Source organism: Felis catus, chromosome F2, assembly GCF_018350175.1.
Source record: "Felis catus isolate Fca126 chromosome F2, F.catus_Fca126_mat1.0, whole genome shotgun sequence".
NCBI lineage: Eukaryota > Metazoa > Chordata > Mammalia > Carnivora > Felidae > Felis > Felis catus.
The window spans coordinates 33,334,043-33,356,166 of NC_058385.1; the positions used below are offsets into that span (position 1 = coordinate 33,334,043).

The 22,124-nt window shown below is 38.3% G+C and overlaps 1 protein-coding gene across 2 annotated transcripts in view; it reads left to right on the forward strand.

Moving 5' to 3' along the window:
• Positions 1 to 13,396, forward strand: part of CA13 (carbonic anhydrase 13) — a 48,525-nt gene extending 35,129 nt beyond the window's left edge. For both annotated transcript variants that reach the window (XM_019822845.3, XM_003999943.4), the window contains exons 4-7: positions 418 to 513; positions 1,820 to 1,882; positions 2,380 to 2,535; positions 12,793 to 13,396. In XM_019822845.3, the coding sequence (XP_019678404.2) occupies positions 418 to 513; positions 1,820 to 1,882; positions 2,380 to 2,535; positions 12,793 to 12,912 (435 nt within the window). In that variant the 3' untranslated portion in view covers positions 12,913 to 13,396. The remainder of the gene's footprint in view (positions 1 to 417; positions 514 to 1,819; positions 1,883 to 2,379; positions 2,536 to 12,792) is intronic.
• The last annotated feature ends 8,728 nt before the right edge of the window (positions 13,397 to 22,124 follow it).

Genomic DNA, 22,124 nt, shown 5'->3' on the forward strand with positions numbered 1-22,124 from the left:
GACCTCAGTGGACTTCTCTGTCATCCTGTGAGCCTGAGCTCATTTAGTGGACTCTGCCACCAGCTGGGACCTGACCTAAGGCGGCTGTGTTGCAATCCCACGCTTGGAAGGCTGTGGGGGAGCCTTAAGTCACTCAGGAGCAATGGCTGGAGATTGTTCCTTGGCAGGATAGTCCAGAGCATTCTAAATAATGATGTAGAACTTCTGATAGTGCACCACAGACTATGTGGCCATGGTTTTTGTCTCTGGTTTTTGGATGAAAACAAATAAGATTCTGTCCAAGATTCTTGTGAAGAATACGTTATATACATGAGTGCACAGCACCAGAAAATCTATATAAATATTCTATTTTCATTTATGTTTTTAAGGATGTTTTACAATAAAACATTTGAATTATGTTGCATACCTCCCTTTCAGCTCCATGTTGTTCATTGGAATTCAGACAAATATCCCAGCTTTGTTGAGGCAGCTCATGAGCCAGATGGACTAGCTGTTTTGGGAGTATTTTTACAGGTGAGAATACACTGATTTCATTTTAAATAATTGATCAGTCATGTTGGATAAAGAGTTTCAGTCATGGAGAAGATAGTCTACCACTTTTAATAGTAAACTCATTCTAACTTTAATGTTTTCCTTTTGCAATTAATATTAAAGATTTATGTATTAATTTATGATTCATCTAATAGTCCACAACTACCTTAGGAGATTTGTCTTCTGTTTCCTCTTATTGTCCATTGATCATTTTTATGTGGGTAGAAACAGCAGCAGCAGCAACAACAATAATAGTAGCAGGAATAACACTAACATTCTGAGAAGAAGATCTTTATTGTAGGCTCTTATTGTAGGCTTTATTGTAGGCTCTTCCTGATTGCACAGTCTTTAGAGATAACAGACAGTCAAGTTCAAGTTCCTGATTCTTGAAGCACTAGTTTTACCACAATGGTTTGTTGTCTCAAACACACTGACCAATTTTTTAAAAATTTTGTTGTAGTTTCCTTTGTCTAATATTCACATGGGATTAGGCAAGTATCATTGTTATAATACCCGTGGGTGGGTTGGGCTCCCACTGCACCGCATTCTTGCAGGGCGTGCACTTCTGCTTTGCCACCGACTCTGTGTGTGATGTAACTCGTTGGGGCTGGGACTGGGGGAAGCCCAGGGCAGAAGGGAGGGAGGCATGAATGGCAGCGGCTCCCTCCCTTTGGCCACCAAGTCTGCTGGTGGCAGTGGAGTCCAAGTGAAGCAAGAGATTATACTTTCATCCTGAAGGACTTAAAACCTTCAGGTCGATTCAGGACATCCCTAACAATGAAAAGAGTTACATCTATTTTTCTGATGATTTCTACTCATGACAATGTATCGTTTTGGTTCAGGACCTCAAATCATTTTAGGTTGAGAATGGGAGATGTTTTCTTTTAATACTTTGATGTCACAAGAGTCTGTTTAGATGTGGGGTCTGAAGGTCACATCTGGTTGAATTGTGCAAGTATTATGTTAGAGTTTCCTAATCAAGTTTTCTCTTAAGTTAACCTGTACATTAAACCTTCATAAAGCTAAAGAATATGTAGCTGTTACTACTCATTTTAGAATCAAACTTATAATTCAGCCAAGGAGCCCTGTAACATTATCTTGTTATTCACATTCTCTGGCATGCTAAAGCCAGCAGGTAAAAGACAGATTCATTATTGAACAATTACTGTTTGTTCTGGGTTGGCAAAGGTTTTTCAAAAAAAGGGTTAAAAAAAAAGTGACTGGCATGGAGTGAATCAGACCTGTTCTGTTAACAGTAACCGTTTCTTTTGAAATTTCATGCTTTCAGATTGGTGAACACAATTCTCAACTGCAAAAGATTACCGACATTTTGGATTCCATTAAAGAAAAGGTACAATAAAATACTAGGTGCTAATGACTTGTTCTCTCCTGAATTCTCTTACCTTCTTTTAATAACTTAGACTTTGGACATTGGATATGTTATCTGCTTTGAAGCAGGTTTGGAACACACTTGACCAATAGAGCAGAATTAACCTATTGCCAAGTGTGTTTTGAAAATTATGAAGGGGTCTTAAATTATCTAAAACCATTACTAATAAATCCATGCATACTTAGTTTCTCATATTGGAGTTTTGCACAATAAGCATTTAGTTGCAGCACATTTCAAACAAATCTTGTGCTTCTTAAATAAATTTAGGTAATGTTCTGCTTCATGTAAAATTTTTAGATTAAGGCAGATACTTCTTTTAAAGATACAAAGGCAGATACTAAATAATTCCATGAGTTAAAGAATTCCAGTAAAATCGTATTTCATGGGATGTGTGTTTTTTTGAGGTCTGTGTAAAGCTATCCCATTGTAATTTGTAGGAATTCTTTTTTCTCCACTAGGGTAAACAAACTCGATTCACGAATTTTGACCCATTATCTCTGCTTCCTCCGTCCTGGGACTACTGGACATACCCTGGTTCCCTTACGGTCCCACCTCTTCTTGAGAGTGTCACATGGATCGTTTTAAAACAACCTATAAATATCAGCTCTCAACAGGTATGTCACTGCTTCAAGGTTGATTCTGATTTACTAGAGGAAACGGGACTGAAACTTTTTTAAAAAATAAAAACCCTGCCCTTAATTTCTGCTGCATTATGAAGCTTATATTTTCCCTTCATTAATCAGATAGGTGGTTGGACCAGGTAAAACTTGTGTCCCTTTCTTATTTGACCTTCTATGATTAGATGATTTCTCTCCCAGTTGTTAGAAATGCCATGTGCATACAGACACTGAGGAAAGTGAAGTGGCTTTAAAGGCTATAATTGTTTTCTTTTTTGGTCTGAGATATAAACAGGCTGGGATATAAATGAGCAAATCAGGAGAGAGGCTACTCTTTTTTTTTTTAATATGAAACTTATTGTCAAATTGGTTTCCATACAACACCCAGTGCTCATCAAGGGGACTTTCTCCTTTTTGACCTCAGTCCCTAGACCTGCTCCTCCTACAAATTTGACATTCAGAAAGTAAGCAGTGAGAACAACAATGGATCTTTAGGCTTTTGTTGACAGAACTTTTGTGGGGCTGCTTGAGGGACTTAGAGGATTTGCTAAGGCGCTATTTGAGCATTTGCACCCGTGCTGTTTTCGTGAAGACATTTCCTCACTTGTTTTTCTGAAAAACATATTGAGCCCCCACGATAAGCCAAGCAGTCTGCAGGCTCAAGATGTCTTTGGACCTAAAAACTCTGCTCAGATCTACAATCTGTGTGACTAACCAATCTGACAGGTGGATGCTATATCTTCTGGGATGCTGTGCTTAGTGGGTTTTATTTTCTTTTTGTTTTCCTACTTGAATTACTTGCTGCAAAATCTGAATAAGAACATAGTCTAATAATTTTTGCGGCTGATAAAGCACTTCTATTTTGGGCTAGCCCACCTTCCTAGCTGTTTATTTTTTTCCCCCAATCAAAGACTAGAGCTGGTTCACCTTTTCCAAGGTCATGTCAGATAACATTTCTCCTTGGCATGTTGAACAGATCCAACTTCTGTTGGCCTTGTCTTTAGGATTAAAGCCAAATAATACTCTGGAACATACTAATTAAAACGTTTTGTAAAAGTTGGGATTGAAGTCCAGAGTTTGACTGACATGGAAATTCCTGCGACTTTTTCCAATCATGAATAAGGTGCATTGTGTCATAAGAAAAAAGACCTGTCACTGATTCAGTGGCCTTAGTAATGGAGTACATTTTTCTTTCCTTCATGTGTTAAACTGTTTACTTTTGCATTCCTCTGTTAAATTTGAACAAGTTAACAGTAGGAATTGATAAATTATAATAGAAAGGTAGTAATAATAGGAGCTCATGTTCTTCCTCATGTTTTAAGGATATTTTTATTTCTTAAAGCCACTTGGAAAATAACTTTTTAAAATCCACCTGCCATTTGGAAGAGAATATGTTAAAATATATAATTTAGTTCCTTAAAATGCATAAGACTAACCTAAACAAAATGACTCGCTGTAGGGGCACTTGGGTGCTTCAGTTGGTTGAGTGTCTGATTCTTGATTTCTGCTCAGGTCATGATCTCACATGAGATCGAGTCCTGCCCTGGGTTCCACACTGAATGTGGAGCCTTGTTGGGATTCTCTCTCTGTCTGTTCCTCCCCTGCTCTCATGCTTGTGCTCTCTCTCTCTCAAAATAAATAAACAAACATTAAAAAAAAATGACTCACTGTAAAGTTAGGGATTGTGACTAGCTGTGGATACACTGCTGTATCTTATTTAGGTCTCAATTAATTAATATTAAGTATTAATGGGGTATTTATATGGTAGAATATGTAAAATAATAGCTATATTTTAGAGCTTTAGTATGAATGATAATTCACTGTGATCTACTTACATTCACTTAAATCTATAGTAGGAGTACTTTCAGACATTTTCTAATCAGATGGACATGATTATCTGGGTAATAATCTACATTTTTATAATATGACATTATGGTGATTTTAAGAGTTAAAGAATGAAGCAAAAGATATTTTAAAAGTCCAATCCCAGTCTAACCATGAGAAAAACATCAGACAAAGCCCAAATGAGGGACATTCTACAAAACAGCAGGTCAGTGCTCCTCAAAACTGTCAAGGTTATCAAAAGCAAGGTAAATCTGAGAAATTGTCATCAAGAATGCTGAAGGAAATATGACTACCAAGTGTAATGCTGTTTCCTGGTGAGATCCTGGAACAGAAAAAGGTATTAGGTAAAAACAAAGGAAATCTTAATAAAGGATGGACCGCAGTTAATGGTAACATATTAATATCGGTTCACCAATTGTGAAAAATGTACCATGTAATGTAAAATATTAATAATGGGGGAAATTGAGTATGAGGTATATGAGAACTACTCATACAATCTTTTTAATAATTCTGTAAATTCAGAACTGTTCTAAAATAAAAGGTTATTTAAAAAAAAATCCAAAGCCTGAGAGTGTCGAGATGATTATTCAGTTATCTGTTTCCTATAAAGTAAAATGAATATGTCTTTTGTGTATACCACTTGAGAGTTACTTTCCAAACGATAATTTTTAATCTCAACTTCGGCAGCTGTTTATTTTTGAAGTCCCTGAGGCACATTGTTTTATTTATTTTTCAATTCTACCATATAATGTCACTAGCCATGAAGATTAAACTCTTTTTTTTAGTGAGTTAGTGCCAATTTTTTTTTCTAGGTCTTTCTACTGCTATTTCTTGCCAAGTCACTGTTTGACCAAAAAGGCAAATCAGACAGTTTTCATTTTCTTTTATTTGATTCAAGCCCATTTCTGTCCCCAGAGTCACTTATTGAAATGCTTGATTTAACTGCCAGGCCAGTAAACAGATACGCTGTTTTCAGATAGTTTTGATAACAGATCCATCATTCTCTTTGGAAGACTAAGCTAACTTTTCTGCCAAGTTTCTTAGGGTTATCCTAAATTATCTAAATTGGCTTACTCATCTGCTGAATTCAGTGTGCAGAATACTTGGTTTTAATTCTTTGCTCTATTTTTTTAAAGAAAATCTCTCTTATTTGTTACGATCTTTGCATACAATAAAATTCATGAATTTTAGTGTGCAGTTGATTTTGTTATTGTATATTACTGTGCAGCAACCACTAGATCAAGATATGAAACAGATCACTTGGCCCGAAAATTCTCTTGCGCTCTAGCTCCTTCCTCAATCATGGCTCTGGGCAGTCTTTGAGATGCTGTTCCTAGGATTCTGCCTTTTCTAGAATTTTATTTAAATGGAATCAGACAGTACATAGATTTTTGCGTTTCTACTTAGCATAATGTTTTTAAGATTCACTGACTCTTACTGAGTAATATTCTATGATATGGATATACCACATTATTTTATTTTTTTATCAGTTTATTTTTTTTATTATATGATATTTATTGTCAAATTAGTTTCCATGCAACACCCAGTGCTCCTCCCAAAAGATGCCCTCTTCAATGCCCATCACCTACCCTCCCCTCCCTCCCACCCCTCATCAACCCTCAGTTTGTTCTCAGTTTTTAAGAGTCTCTTATGCTTTGGCTCTCTCCCACTCTAACCTCTTTTTTTTCTTTTTTTTTTCTTCCCCTCCCCCATGGGTTTCTGTTAAGTTTCTCAGGATCCACATAAGAGTATATACCACATTATTTTAAAATCTATTTACCAATTGATGGACATTTGGGTTGCTTCCAGTTTGGGGCTATTATGAATAATAGCTATCCATATTTGGGTGTTAGGAATAATTGTCATATATTTTTTGTGGACACGTTTTCACATTTTGTGGCAGTACCTAACAACTAGATTTACTAGATCATGTGGTAAATTCATGTTTAATTCTCTAAGTTACTGCCATATTGTTTAAAAAAATTTTTTTTAATGTTTTTATTTTATTTTTGAGAGAGAGAGAGAGAGAGAGAGAGAGAGAGAGAGAGAGAGAGAGAGACAGAATTTGAAGCAGGCTCCAGGCTCTAAGCTGTCAGCACAGAGCCCCTATGTGGGGCTTGAACTCACAGACTATGAGATCATGACCTGAGCCGAATCAGACACCTAACTAGCTGAGCCACCCAGGCACACCTGCCATCTTGTTTTTTAATGTGGCTGTTCCATCTTCCATTCTCACCAGCAATATATGAGATTTCTAGCTCTTCCACATCCTTGTCAGCAGTTAGTGTTGTCAGTCTTTTTAACTTTAGCCATTCTAGAGGTTATATGTGATTTCTAATTTGCATTCATCTGATGACTAGTAATGTTGAGCATTTTTCATATGTTTATTGACTACGTATATCTTTTTTTGGTGAAATACTTGTTCAAATCATCTTTTCCTTTTTGAATTGCGTTTTGTCTTTTCATTATTGAATTGCAAAAGTTCTTTATACAATCAGGATAAAGCCCTTTTTAAAATACATGTTCTGCAAAGCCCCCCCATTTTTAAAACTATGTCTTTTGAAGAGCAAAAGTTCTTAATCTTGATGTAATTCATTTTTATCAACTTATTCCTTATAATTTGTGCTTTTGATGACCTGTTTAAGATTTCTTAAATCTAACTATATGCCTCCAAATATTTTTTTCATACTTTAATAGTTGTAGCTTTTACGTTTAAGTTTTTGATGACTTATGAGTTGAACTTTTACGTATCCTGCACCCCATTTTCTCATTCCTTTCCTTCTGATATTTCAATTATGCATACTTTAACCTTTTAATATCATCTAACACATCCCCAAGGTTCTATTTTTTTTAAATAATTTTTTAATCTCTGTTCTTCACCAGGGATAATTTCTACTTATCTATATTCAAGTTCATTTGCTCTTTCCTCTGTCATGTCAATTTTACTATTAAGTCTATCTAGTTAATTTTTTTTGTTTTAGCAATTCTATATTTTAGTTCTAAAATTTTATTTGGTTCTCTTTTATTATATCTATTTTTCTTCTGAGACTTACCACTACTCTGCTAAGATTTCTCAAGCATTAAAATGATGCTTTGTTTAACATATGACCCTCAGGTAGTTAAAATACTCATTTAAAAATCCTTGTAAATTCAGAGGCCCCTGGGTGGCTCAAGTTGGTTAAGCGTCCAACTTTAGCTCAGCTCATGATCTCGTGGTTTGTGAGTTCGATCCCCACATTGGGCTCTGTGCTGACAGCTCAAAGCCTGCTTCAGATTCTGTGTCTCCCTCTCTCTCTGCCACTCGCCTGCTCACACTCTCTCTCTCTCTCTCTCAAAAATAAATAAACATTAACAAAAAACTTAAAAGTTAAAAAAAATTCTTGTAAATTCCTAATTTGGTTCATCTTGGGTGTGACTCTGTTGATGTTGTAAATAACTTTGCTTATGTCACTCCATAAGCAATGGAGTTGCTTTTTTGGAGAAGGTGTTCCATTTTCTTGCCTCTTGGCATGTTAAGTAATTTTTTATTGTATTCTAGACGTGATGAACATTAAGTTGTGGACATTCTGGATTCAGTTACTTTTCTCTGATGAGCACTTTCTCCTCTGTGCTGGCAGGTAATTTTTTGGGTAGGGCTTGAACTTCAGGTTTTCGTTCTCATGCAGCAGCTCTGGTCTCAGTGCAGCCATGTGTGGTTCTTGGGTGTAGAGTTGATGACCCTCTCTGCCTCTATCCTTGTAACACCAGTGCGCTCCATTGCACTGTGTGCACCTTGCAGACTCTTCTCAGCTCCAGGTGAAAAACTGGAAATTGGAACTCACTTATAGAGCTCCCATCTCTCCTTCAAGTGAGCATAAACTCCCCACCTGAGTCCCTCTGCTTCTGTTCACTCTCCAGTACCTGTGACTAGTTGCTTTTTGTATTACATCTGGGTTTTAGCATTGTTTTCCACAGGGAGGTTGTCTGTAGTCCAGCATATCTGGAAGCAAAGTTCTAACATCCTTTTTAAATAGTAAAATGTTATATTTTGTAATTAATGATAATGATCTAGGAATAGTTTTCTTAGCTTCTGCATCCTTAGGCTAAATGTGAAATGGGGAAAGAATCCATTTGCTTGAACATTGATTTTGACTTGATATAAAACTGTGTATAGTTAGCTTTGAAATTAAAGTTCTAAATTATAGGAGAGAGTACAAGTCAATTCTAGAATCGTTTAATAATTGCTAATTCTTATAGGGCATAATACACAAAATTACAAAGAAGTGTTAAAAATGTCCCTTATCCTCAAGTAGTTTGTAATCTGATAGCCAAGATAAAATAAATGCATAAGAAAGGGTATCACAATGGCTGTGCTTGGTACATAAGAGATATAAAGTGTTAGGATGTTTAAAAAAGGAGAGACTATTTTATTGGAAAAATCAGGAAAAGACTTCAGGAAAGAGCTGACATCTGGTCTAGGGAAAATGTGGTGACTGGTTCGAAGTAGTAAAGGAAAGGGAGCGATTTCAAGATGGAACACCATAAATAAGGCAAGTAAAGGAAGTACAGAAGATATGTGGGCAACTTTGTACCTGAAGTTCTCAAGCTTTAGAGCATACAACAGTTACCTGGGGAAGCTTACCAAAACGTTGACCCTTGGGCCTTATCAGAATTTCTGATTCAGAAGGTCTGGGGTAGAGTTCAGCAACCTGAAGTTTCACAAATCACCCCAAAGTCTTTTCATTCAGATGCTCTGGAGCCACCCTTCATAAAACTGGCTTAGAGCAGAACCTGTGTGTGGTCATAATCAGAGATAATCTAGTTAGTTAGAACCCGGTGATTCAGAAGCCAGGCTAATAAGTTTGTTTTGGGGGTCTTATTAGAGGTAGAAATATTACACATTTTAGAATTATATTTTGAAATATTTACACCTGAAACGATATGATGTTCAGAATCTGCTTCAATCTTATCCAGTTTGGGCAGGATGGGAGGTGGAAAGAGAATGAATGAGAATATGGGTGAAATGAAATTGGCTGTGTTAATGGTTGTTGAAGCTGGGTGATGGGTTTGTGGTGGTTTATTACGCTGCCCTTTCTATTTTTGTGTATGTCGGAAAGTTTCCATAATAAAAACTTAATGAAAAGACATTAGGGGAAAATAGGGGGGGAAAAGAGATGCAGTAGTGGTTAGTTAGTATATGACTTATCTGCCAGAGGGCTTATTTATTGAAGCTTCCTAGCTGTCCCTCAAGTTCCTCATCTTTAAAGTGGGGATAATAGTATATCATTGATTAAATGAGATATGTATGTAAAACACTTAGCACATTACCTGGCCTACCATGTTCTGTAAGAGATTTTATTTTCATTATTATCCAGCTTTGGCAGGCAGTGGAGTGCCATTAGACATTCGAGCACTGGAGTGACATAAGCAAAGTTATTTACAAAACATTAGAAGAGAGTATTTCTGCTTGCTGGGCTTGCTACATAAGGACATTAAAATTTGAGTATTAGAGCCAAGAAAAATAGCAAAACAGGTCATACCCACCTCAGTCATCAGGCTGATCTGTGGAGACTGCTGCCAGGACCCCCGCAGATGCTATGAGCCTTAGTGACAGAGTGGCCGATTCTCTGTCTGCAAGAAGCCTGGGGTTCGGAAAGCAAGGAGACTGGTAGGGGCCAGCCAAGGATGTGCATTTTGAAGCCATTGCACTTGTGGACACCAGAGCCAAGAAAAGCAAATCTGAGCAGACACTGGCAGATGTAGGTCTACCTAGCTGGGCAAAGTGATTGGGAGGGAGATCCAGAGCCAAAAAGGTCAGGGGTTTGGTGAGATATCAGGATAGGTTCAGAGAAAGATCTAGAGTAAATTCCAGTTTTACACCACGAGGTCAAGGTGTTGCAGAGGTAGGGAGCCATGATCAACTTGCAGAGGAGTTATAAGGAGGATGGGCGAGATAAATAAAGCCCAGGTTTTCAGAGGAATCAGCAGTTTCACTGGGAGGCAAGTCATGTTGGCCAAGGCCAGCAAGAGGGTGCCCTGATTCCAGATTCCGGATTCCTGCACAGCCACCTGGAGAGGCCACTCCAGACAAACCTGATCCGCATGGTCTGGGGAAAAGCCTGGGTGTCTTCCCTATGGCTCCAGAGTTTGGATTTTATTTTCCTCTGCTGCTTGACTTCACCAGACAATTATTCGAGTCTCATCTGGCTTTAGCTATAATTTGGTCTAATGAAATATGAGTAATAGTTAAGTTGTAAATATTTGTCTTGCCCATATCTATACCTCTTAAAATACACCTCGGGGTGCCTGGCTGGCTTGGTCAGTGGAGCATGTGACTCGTGATCTCAGGGTGGTGGGTTTGAGCCCCACGTTGGTTGTAGAGATTCCTTAAAAAATAAAATCTTAAAAAAAATAATAATAAAAGACACCTCAAAGTATCATTTGTGGAGAGACCTGGCTGCTTGTATATGATGCATGAACTTATCTCCGTGGACTGTGGTTACAAACTGTTGCCTGCTTATTGTGGAGCACCTCTGTCACCTCTGCCTCCCATCCCGGCCAGGGCTGTGCAAGAAATATTTTAGGCTTCAGTTAGAGATGCGGGAAGTATGGATCCCCCTACTTCTCTGCCATGTAGGCCCACATCCTTTTAGGCTTCAGTTAAATGATGATGACAGAAACTTAATAGATGTATCCTAGTCTGAATCTACTTGACTCTGCGATTAGGTGACTAACTCGGCTTAGACAATGGAGGCTTTCATTCTCAATAATGTAATAATTAGTCTTTGCTGAAGCAGAGCAGCAAAACAAACACCCAAAACTTACTTGTGTTAATTGACAATGTATTTTAGATGAACATTTTTGTGACAGTAGAATTACTCAGTTAGCAATCTTCATTTTACTACTGTAGACCAGTGCTAAATCTTGATAAAAAATATTAAATCACCAAGGAATTGGTGAATAATTTATAAATCCTGCTTATAATAGAAAACTTTTCAGCAATTAAAAGTAGTGACATAGGGGTGCCTGGGTGGCTCAGTTGGTTAAGTGTCTGACTTGGTTTCTGCTCAGGTCATGATCTCATTGTCTCATGAGTTCAAGCCCCACATCAGGCTCTGTGCTGACAGTGCAGAGCCTGCTTGGGATTTTCTCTCTCTCCCTCTCTCTCTGCCCCACCCCTACTCACACTGTCTCTATGTCTCTCAAAATAATTAAATAAACTTAAAAAAATAGTGACATAGATTTATGTTTATTGACAGGCAAGATATCTAAGATATATATTAATTAAAAAAATAAAGTTTCAAAAGAGCATGGTAGTTGAGCCTATTTTTGTAATAAAACACGTTGTGTGTATGTGCATGTGTGCTCATGTGTTTATATAAAGAAAAACATCTGGAAGGATATACTCCATAATGTTAACTGTGATTATGTCTTGTGATTACTAGTAACTTCTGTCTTCCTCTTGATGCTTGTATATTGTATGAAGTTTGTAAGATAAGTAAACTTTTTTTGTAATAAGAAAAATTAAGCTCTTTTGATGAGAAATATGCCTATCCCAGTTGAATTGTATTTAAACATTATCAGAGGTTGAAGGGTACTAGATGTTTACCATGGTTGTTGTTTCCAAGGCTCAAGTGTGGTGAGGGCAAAATAATTGTTTCAGGAAAACAGTACTTAAAAGATCAAAATTCCATAGGATGAGGACCACAAGGTTCCTGTGCGAACTGAGGCCATGTTGTGCCGAATACTGATAAGCGTCCATTGTAATTCCAAGAGTTGGAAGACAGCTATTGAAGGAATATAATCCAATGCATTACTTTATAGATGAAGTAACTGAAGGCTAGAGCTCAAGGTCACACAACTGGTCTGTACCAGGCCCAGAACTGGGACCTAGCCTTGAAAGCCAGTGCAGTGACCTTTCCACTGTCCTCCTCTGACTTGGTAGGTGACATTCTCTGATTCCTAGATATGGACTCTTTGAACCACATTCTAGATGTTGTTTCCTCATATTACTTTCATCTCCAGATAAAGAATGCTTATGTACTTAAGTTTTTGAACCCATAGGTATTTGTATAGTGGTGAGAACTTAGTAGAAGTATTGTTTTATTATATATATGACTCATAATTTAGAACACTTTTACTGCAGTATTTTAGTTCCTGGTAAGGGAAAGGTTATATATGACTTTTTTTTAATGTTTATTTATTATTAATTTTGAGAGAGAGAGAGAGAGAGAACACCAGCAGACGGGAGGCAGAGAGAGAGGGGAGAGAGAATTCCAAGCTGGCCTGACATGGGGCTCTATCTTACAACTGTGAGATCATGACCTGAGCCGAAATCCAGAGTCAGACTCTTAACTGACCAAGCCACCTAGGTGTCCCTGCAGGTGTGACTTTCTATGCTGAAACGAGCTCTTCTCTTGTTTTCAACAGCTGGCCACATTCCGCACTCTCCTCTGTACCGCGGAGGGGGAAGCAGCAGCTTTTCTGTTGAGCAATCACCGTCCGCCACAGCCTCTGAAGGGCCGAAAAGTGAGAGCCTCTTTCCATTAAAGGTTGTCACCAGTCGATCACCCCAAACAAGTCGGTGGAGAAAAAAACAAAACACAAAAATCCCCAGTAACAGTTCTTTCCCAGGATTCTGGTTTACAGGTACCATATGGCTGCTGTCAGCTTCAGTACCACAAAGATCAGATCTCTTTAATCAAACTAATAACTTAACTCATCTGTCTCAGATTTTCCCTCATGGGTATCCAAACAGGAAACATTGTTTGATGTGTGTTAAAGCCCATGAAGTGCATCTACTTCAACCTGTGTGAAAACATGGCAGGCATCACAAATCTCAGAATGTATTAAGATTTTCCCCTTGCCCTAGAGATTGAATCAGTCATCTCTCTCAGTGATGTTTGGTGAAAAATTTAAATTCTTTTCCAGAATAATAAGATTGTGATATCTTTTTCTACACAAATGAGTCAGCTTGCTGTCTTGTTATCATTCCAATTCATAAAAAGTCGATAATACTTCCTTTTAAAGTGAATTTTTGTTTTGATTATGTTGTCGATTCTCATCGCATGGTACCTTTAATAGAATGAACAATATGAGTGCTTGGGGGGTGGGGGTGGGGGTGGGGATATAACTCCTTACTCTGTCTATTTCACAGCTCAAAATGAACCGATACCATTTTGGCAAGGAATTCCTCTGGATATAAATGACTGTTTAAACTTTAATGAGTTTTGCCCTATATCACAGTCATGCAGTAATGTTAATGATAAACTGGTTAATAATTGATTAGATACAGTGCTTGCCCAATGTATAGACATGGTTTGAGACTAACAGATTGCAGGGTACCACACAGGTGGAGCGCCCCAAGGGTATGATGGATGGGTCTCCTGCTTTCCTCCTATGTCTTGGCAACAGAGCAGCAAACAGTCCTGTGAAGGTTAGTGTTGTGTCAACTGGTGAAAAACATTTACCCGGGCCTCGTATGAATGTACAATGAGTCTACAAACCCTGTAACCCATTTCCTTGGCAAAGCCCATCTCCCCTTTGATACATGTCCCTCAATCTCATAAGTAATTTTTTTATTTTTCAACGTTTATTTATTTTTGGGACAGAGAGAGACAGAGCATGAATGGGGGAGGGGCAGAGAGAGAGGGAGACACAGCATCGGAAACAGGCTCCAGGCTCTGAGCCATCAGCCCAGAGCCCGACGCGGGGCTCGAACTCACGGACCGCAAGATCGTGACCTGGCTGAAGTCGGACGCTCAACCGACTGCGCCACCCAGGCGCCCCATAAGTAATTTTTTAAATTGGCTTCTGATATTCATTTTAATCTATCGTCTCTCATATATTTTTGTTTGTTTTTGGTGAAGGAGGATGGTGGAAGTCCTTTTACTCTCTCTGGTACAAATGGAGCGACACTAAGCATTAATCACATTAAGACTTGAACACATGGTACACTTCTGTCCTCGAGAGAAGTTTAGCTGAGTTTCCTTGACTTTATTAATTTGTGTCACACACTGCTTCTCCTCCAGATGTAGACTTTAATAATTCAAATTATTCTGCAGTAGTCTTCTTGATAGGATCACTGAGAATCAGTAAGTTGTGTAATAATGCTGTACTTGGTTGCAGACGGTAATCTCCTGAAGACTAATGTGGATATTGGTCATTTTTGTTTTCCCCCATCTAGCTTACGCTTCACAGGAGCTTGCCATCTAGTAAATATTTAACGAACTGAATGTTTTAAAACGTTTTATTTGATATCTTTGGTAATTATCGTGCCGCTTGGGATTAAATACATTATAAGTTAACGTAACAAGTAAAATGTAAGTTATCTCTTAAAAATGGTTTCCTTTTAAAGGCATGATTATTAAATCTACCTGTGTCACCAGATGTTTTAATGGCTTTAAAAATACTAGTGTTGAATGGTAAAGTGTTTCTTTAGTTTGGAAGGACATGTTGTAAAGTATCCTAGTCAGAGAAAGAAGTCTGTTTCCTCAGAAAAAGTAATGTTCTGTTTGAAGGGGTGTATCATGGGGAGTGTAACTACTTTGCATGAGAGTTATTACTTTGTAATTTATGGTTTCTGCTACAGTATTGCATCGGTTCTGTGTTACAAATTGGACTTCAGTAGACTAAAAAAGTCTACACAGCACTGATTATCTTGAAGATTGCGAATTTATTTATCTCTTAGGGGGAAAAGGTCTAAGTATGTGTTGAAGTTGTTGATCTCTTAACAAGATTAAAGAGTTGTAAATACTAATATAGATCTCTTTTGTTTCCCATACGTGTATTGGATTTATGTTTATTAAGCACTTTGCATTTTAATTTAAGTTGAATCCAACCACAATAAAGAAAATGAGACAACCTTTGAACTGTATTAGGGACTTGTATATGCAAGACACAGAATGAGATTCGATTTTTACACTTCTTATTTAGAAGATAATCTCAAACTCACAGAAAAAATGCAAACACAGTACATTGTTTTCTGAATTATTTGAGAGTAAGCTGCCAACCTGCTTCTCCATCTTGCTACAAATTTTAATTTATATTTTCTACAAGTGAGGACGTTGTCCTACATGGTTGCAACATGGCTAAAACAACCATGAAATTAATATTGCTTTATTATTACCCCCTAATCTATTTGAGAAAAACTTGTTCATTTAGTTGTCCAGTTTCCTTCAGTTGGAAACGATCCTCCAGTCTTTTCTTGGTTTTATGACCTTGACACTTTTGACGATTATAAGCCAGTTATTTTATAGAATGTCCCCCAATTTGGGTTTGTTCAAGGTTTCCTACGATTAGATACAGGTTATGCATGGTTGGCAGGAATATCAGAAAAGCAGTGTTGCATGCTGTGCTCTTCTCGTTTCATCCTATCAGGCAACCAATTGTGATTTCTTTTCTCTTATGGAGAATATTCACTTTCATCACTTAAGACAGTGTCTGCTAGGTTTCTCCACTGCAAAGTTGTTTACCCTTTGTAATTAACATATTTGTGTGAGGATGTGTTTTGAGACCACATAAATATTAATTAATTTACTTTATTAAGGACTTAGCAATTCCTAATTTATTCAGTTACTTATTATCATTATTACTATTATATTATCACTAATACCTTATCTATTTATTCTCATTCACAAATTTTTCTTTTTAAAAATTTTTTAATGTGTATGTATGTATGTATGTATGTATTTTTATTAACTTGTTTTTTTTATTTTTTAAAATTTACATCCAAATTAGTTAGCATATAGTGCAACAATGATTTTAGGAGTAGATTCCTTAGTGCCCCTTACCCATTTAGCCCATCCCCCCCCCCACACACAACCCCTCCAGTAACCCTCAGTTTGTTTTCCATATTTATGAGTCTCTTCTGTTTTGTCCCCCTCCCTGTTTTTATATTATTTTTCTTTCCCTTCCCTTATGTGCATCTGTTTTGTCTCTTAAAGCCCTCATATGAGTGAAGTCATAGGATTTTTGTCTTTCTCTGACTAATTTCACTTAGCATAATACCCTCCAGTTCCATCCATGTAGTTGTTAATGGCAAGATTTCATTCTTTTTGATTGCCAAGTAATACTCCATTGTATGTGTGTACCTCATTTTCTTTATCCATTCATCCATCGTTGGACATTTGGGCTCTCTCCATACTTTGGCTATTGTTGATAGTGCTGCTATAAACACAGGGGTGCATGTGTCCCTTCGAAATAGCACACCTGTATCCCGTAGATAAATGCCTAGTAGTGCAACTGCTGGGTCATAGGGTAGTTCTATTTTTAGTTTTTTGAGGAGCTTCCATACTGTTTTCCAGAGTGGCTGCACCAGTTTGCATTCCCAATTTCATATTTATTTTTGAGAGAGAGAGGGAGACAGAACATGAGCAGGGGAGGGGCAGAGAGAGAGGGAGACACAGAATCTGAAGCAGGCTCCAGGCTCTGAGCTGTCAGCACAGAGCCTGACGTGGGGCTCCAATTCACAGACTGTGAGATCGTGACCTGAGCTGAAGTCAGACGCCCGACTGACTGAGCCACCCAGGTGCCCCCAAATTTTTCTTGATTTGCCCAGTGGGAGCACCTTCAAGATGACTTCTGTGTCCTTTTGACACGTCCCTGTTTGCTTACTTTCTGACAGCAGTTTGACATGCCTGGCTCATCTCATTCTTTCCCTTTCCTAGTCCTAGGATCTACCATTTCTCCAAAGGGACCCTGCTAGTATTGAGAAAACCAGTCTGGGTACTAGATGATCTCACTGCTATCGGAATGTCACTACTTCTAGGTCCTCTCCATGGATAGAAGTTGGGAATGTGTACACACACATGTTCATACACACACACATACATCATGTGTATGTACAGCTTCAACACTGGTATTTCTATATTTATCTGTGTTAGGAAACATGATTTCACACTCATATGTCCAATTTCTGTCCAACTGCAAGTTTCATTCTAGTTCTCCATTTCCGTATTTGTAATTCTCTTTTCCAAAAGTAAGAAACCAGGCTTCCATTATCCTCAACACATGTATTTATTTGACCAATTCTTCTGTATGTAACCGTATTCCATCACCACCTGCAGCCTCTCACCCCCACATTGCATGGATGCCCTTCTCACTCAGCTTGGGCTGTGATGTCCTGTGCTGGGCTGCCTGGACCCCGAAAGGGAAGGGAAAGAAAGGGAAGGGAGAAGAGCAAGACCACATTTTGAAATACTCACTATGGGTATTTCATAATACTCCATGGGTATTTCAAATGGGCTGTTCATAGGGAAGTCCTTTATTTCTAACACAAGGTTATTGAAAATGTAGCTTTACCTATACACATTTCATCATAAGTGACAATGGAGTAGAATATTTTGTAAAAGCCTTTTAATACCTTTGGAGTGACTGCAGAAAATGTAGGCCAAGGAATAGTGGCCTCATTACGGAGGGTGGGAAGCCATCCTGGCTCATGAATAACTACCCCAACTTGCTCCTGTTTCAAATTCTGAAGAAGATTGTTTTTTTTATATTAAGATTTCAATACCCATTGAAATGCAAACTCCTCTCAGTGGATAATTTTTTAAGTTGCCACCAGTCATTTCTACTTCAAGGTAACTGATCTTTGCATGGTGGGTTTTGGTGGGAATAATGTCTTTGATGGAAGGAATGTGAACATGGTACCAGAGAGCCAATGATCTGAGTGTTCACATAATCGAGGTGAATTTGAACCAAGTCACAATGTTGCCTACATGTCTCATTCTTACCTGTACCCTGACACCTCACACCAAGGACTGATGTATAGCAATGAACAGAATGTATTAGTTCATGCTTTATTGCATTAGTTCACGTAGATGGGCATATCTACAAAATAGATGAACAGAAACAATTTCCAATTAACTGTGGAGGAACTAGTGATGAGGCTTTGTTAGAAGATGCCTCAGAAGTTTACAAGAAGTTTATGCACCGTGACCCTGTTGAATTAAGATTCGATGTGTTTGCTCTTTTTGCAGCATAGCTTAATAGTGGAAACATCAAATGTTGAATTTTTGTAACAAAAATTAAATTTATGCTGCCATACACTAACTCAGAAATTTGGGTGTTTTATTAACTCGACTGAGTAAATTTTATGTGAGTTAAGCTTTGACTTAAAAAAGTTTATCGAATTGAATTACTTGCAGATTTTTCTGTTGTGGCTCAAACTCACCTGTACCTTCCTAAAGAGGACTTAATAACAAGCAGAGATCCCCTACCTCCTGTTATGGGCTAAGGAAAGTCTTCTTGCCTGAAGGTCTTCAACATTCCTACCAGTGTAAATCATCTGGTGAAAGAAAGTGGGTACTTTCACTTCCTTAATTAGGGGTGCCTTGGAGACTCAGTAGGTTGAGCATCTGACCCTTGATTTTGGCTCAGGTCAATGATCTCAGGGTTCATAGGATAGAGCCCCATGTCAGGCTCTGTGCTGGGTGTGGAGCCTTCTTGGGATTCTCTCCCTCTCTCTGCCCCTTCCCTGCTCATGCTCTCTCTCTCTCTCAAAATAAATAAGTAAACATTAAAAAATTTTAAACTTTCCTAATGAATCTGTTTTCAGCTCCTCTAAGTGGAGGGACTGGTCAGTTGATCTTAGCTATACTCCAGTTAGAGTTGCAAAAACTCTGGGTTTGTGTCTCAATGAGATCAGAGGAACCAATGCTTGGATTTGATTATACAAGTGAGAAAAGATGTTGAAAAACTAAACAGAACAGTGAGGCAACCTAGAGATCACCTTCCTTGAAGGAGGCAATATTCCTGGAGCCCAGGCACCATGGCCACCCAGGTGAAGTTGAAACTAGAGTAGACTTGACGAGCAGGATCTGGTTAATTTTTGGAGTCAGCCACTATGTGAAATCTGGTTTGAGATAGAGAGAGGGGGAGACATACTCTGGGTTCTCCTTTTATTCTGTCCTAACCTAGTCAGATTCCAGATAATGTGAAAATATGAGCAATCATCCCTTCTGTCATACAGAGCAGATCAGTGGAAAGATCCAGGAATGGATCCGAGGAGAAACAGACTTAAAACCAGCCAGGGACCGAGGACTGGGATCTCTATTAAGCTCATCAAATGACTGTGATATTGAGCTGGAAGTCTCCAAAGATGGAAGAACTTTGCTGAACACTCCCATTCTGGAAATTTAATTTGAGCACAGTTTGTCAGACATCTGATATGTGCTAAATGTTATGTTAGGTACTAGAGATATAAAGATGATTAAGATATGGTTGCTTTTCTTAGCTCAAAATCTAAGACAAGTATAAAAATAAATTGCAACATATGAAATGTTATTAAGTAGTTTAATTTCAGCTATCTATAGAGTGCTAAGGAAAATTGAAAAAGATGCAGAAATTAATTCCAGATAAATTAATAGAGGCACAAAAATTTGCCAAGTGTGATATTTTGAAAATTGGATTTTCTCGTTCTCTAATGTAGATTTGTGTTTGGTGCTAGGGGGTAGGGAAATGGATCAGTGAGGACTCTTTTGCTTGAGAACAATAGGAACTCCAACACAATGTGGATAAAGCAATAATGTGAAGCCACAGGCTACAATCAGTCCTCAATGTTCCTACTTCTTGGCTGTCTCCACCTCTGTGGGTTTTGTTATCAGTCAGACTGTCCCTTCATAATGGAAGGGTAGAAGCCTGCACCTCTATACCTAAACCACCTCCTGTAAGCCACACCAATGGTAAAGGAGAGCTTCTTTCTTCAAAAACTTCAAAAAATGTCTGTCTTTCACTCATTTGCCTCAGTTGAGTCACATGTCCATCCTTATCATCATGGCCAGCAGATAAAACATCTGCTTGGAGAAGCAGGTGGAACCAGCCTTCCTAAGCTGCACAGACTAAGAACAGAGGAGGGCTGGCTACCGCAAAAGGAAACTGAGGGCTAGTACCTGAGGAAGGGAGAAAGGTTCCTGGGTGACAAAAGCAATAAATGTCTACTCTGTAACTGAAAGAGTGGCTGAAGAGTGGTCTGAAGAGAATAAAACTCATGAGCTAATTGATACCTTCCAGAACTCACCATCAGCCACCTAAAAGAGAATGAAGTTTCTCAAGCCAAAAGCAAGGGCAGCATTTTAGGAAGGGCACAAGATTTTTTTTTTTTTTTAATGTTTATTTTTTTGAGATAGAGAACAGCATGAGCAGAGGAGGGACAGAAAGAGAGGGAGACACAGAATCTGAATCAGGTTCCAGGCTCTGAACTGTCAGCACAGAGCCAGATGTGGAGCTCAAACCCACAAACCATGAGATAATGACCCGAGACAAAGTTGGATGTTCAACCGACTGAACCACCCAGGAGCCCCTGGGGCACAAGATTTTTAAAAGGTGTTTTTTTTTTTTTTTTCCTGCCAGTGCTTTGATACAATGTTAAGTCAATACTTTTTCACAGGGATGAGGAAGGATGGGTACCTAAACTGGAATCGGCAAACCTAGTAATGTCAGCAGAACAGGGCTATTTGTTGATGCAATTCAGTTGGTGTTCCGTGCAGGGCTCATATGTTGATGTTGGTTTCTGATCACTGTGGTCTGTCTCTCGCTGGCTTCTCTCTTGTTCCAAGGAGGCAGAGAGGTCTCTGTTAGCTTTCATCCGCATCTCTCTTAGTCTTCTATGGATTGGTCTAGTGATTGATCATGCGTACTATTCTCAGTGCCTTTGTCTTTACAGGTGGCTTTAGGAAGTATTTTTGGAAAGCATTAACAAATGAACACATGAATGAGTAATAAATGCTCTGATTACATGTAAAATTAGCACGTTTTGAAATCCACTCTTCTTCAATGAAATAAGAAGTGTCCACAGGTTACTGACCTAAAAAAATCTCAAGCAATTTCTTCCCTTAGGGAAATGTTAATCAATTGTGAAATTAATTCAAGATAAATGAGGGTGGAGGTTTAGATTGTAGTTGTTTCTTTGTGATTAAATGCACACACCCTTTCCCTAGGATGGTCTCCCACCACCGGAAGCCCTTCCTTGTTAGGGCCAAGGTCCTCCTAAAACCTCTGACTAAAACCTTCTGCTGCCATCATCTGGACAACTATGAAATTTTCTTCCACAACCTATGCATGGACCAGCTTTGCTCAAAGTGGTTTGCAGATATCTGGGGCCCCGGAGATACTTGTAGGGGGTCAGTGAAGTCAAAGGTATTATTTGCCTTTTTCAACTGCTTTGGTATTTGCACTGATGGTGTAAAGTGATGATGGATAAAATTGCTGATTTCTTAGCATAAATCAAGGCTGTGGCAATAAATGGTGTTAATAGTCATTTTTTTCTTGCATGCATTGTTTTAAAATGCCAATTTCTCTTAAGAAAGTCCTTGTTGTTAAGGTTAATTGGATTCATATTATTGAAAATTAGTTTGAGCTTAACTATTAATCTCAACTCCCAAGTACACATTCGTTTAACTTGGTGTGACATAATGGGAAATTTGCCAGAACTTCACCTGCATATAGAAGTATGGTAGTTTTCTTTAGGGAAAGCATTATGCAATGATTTGAGTTGCAAACTGAACTAGACACTTTCTCTCCTTTTTTTTTTTTTTAAGTAAACCCTACACTGCATGTGGGGCTTGAACTCACAACCCTGAGATCAAGAATCACACACGCTACCAAGCGAGCCAGCCAAGCGTCCTGCACTTTTTTCATTGAGCATCATTTTTACATAAAAGAGCAACCGACAAACTCGATAGTCAGACTTGGGTAATCGGCAAATATTTTCCTGGAAATGAGCAAAGTGAGCTTTTCATTTCAAGAAAAACAACTAAAAGCGT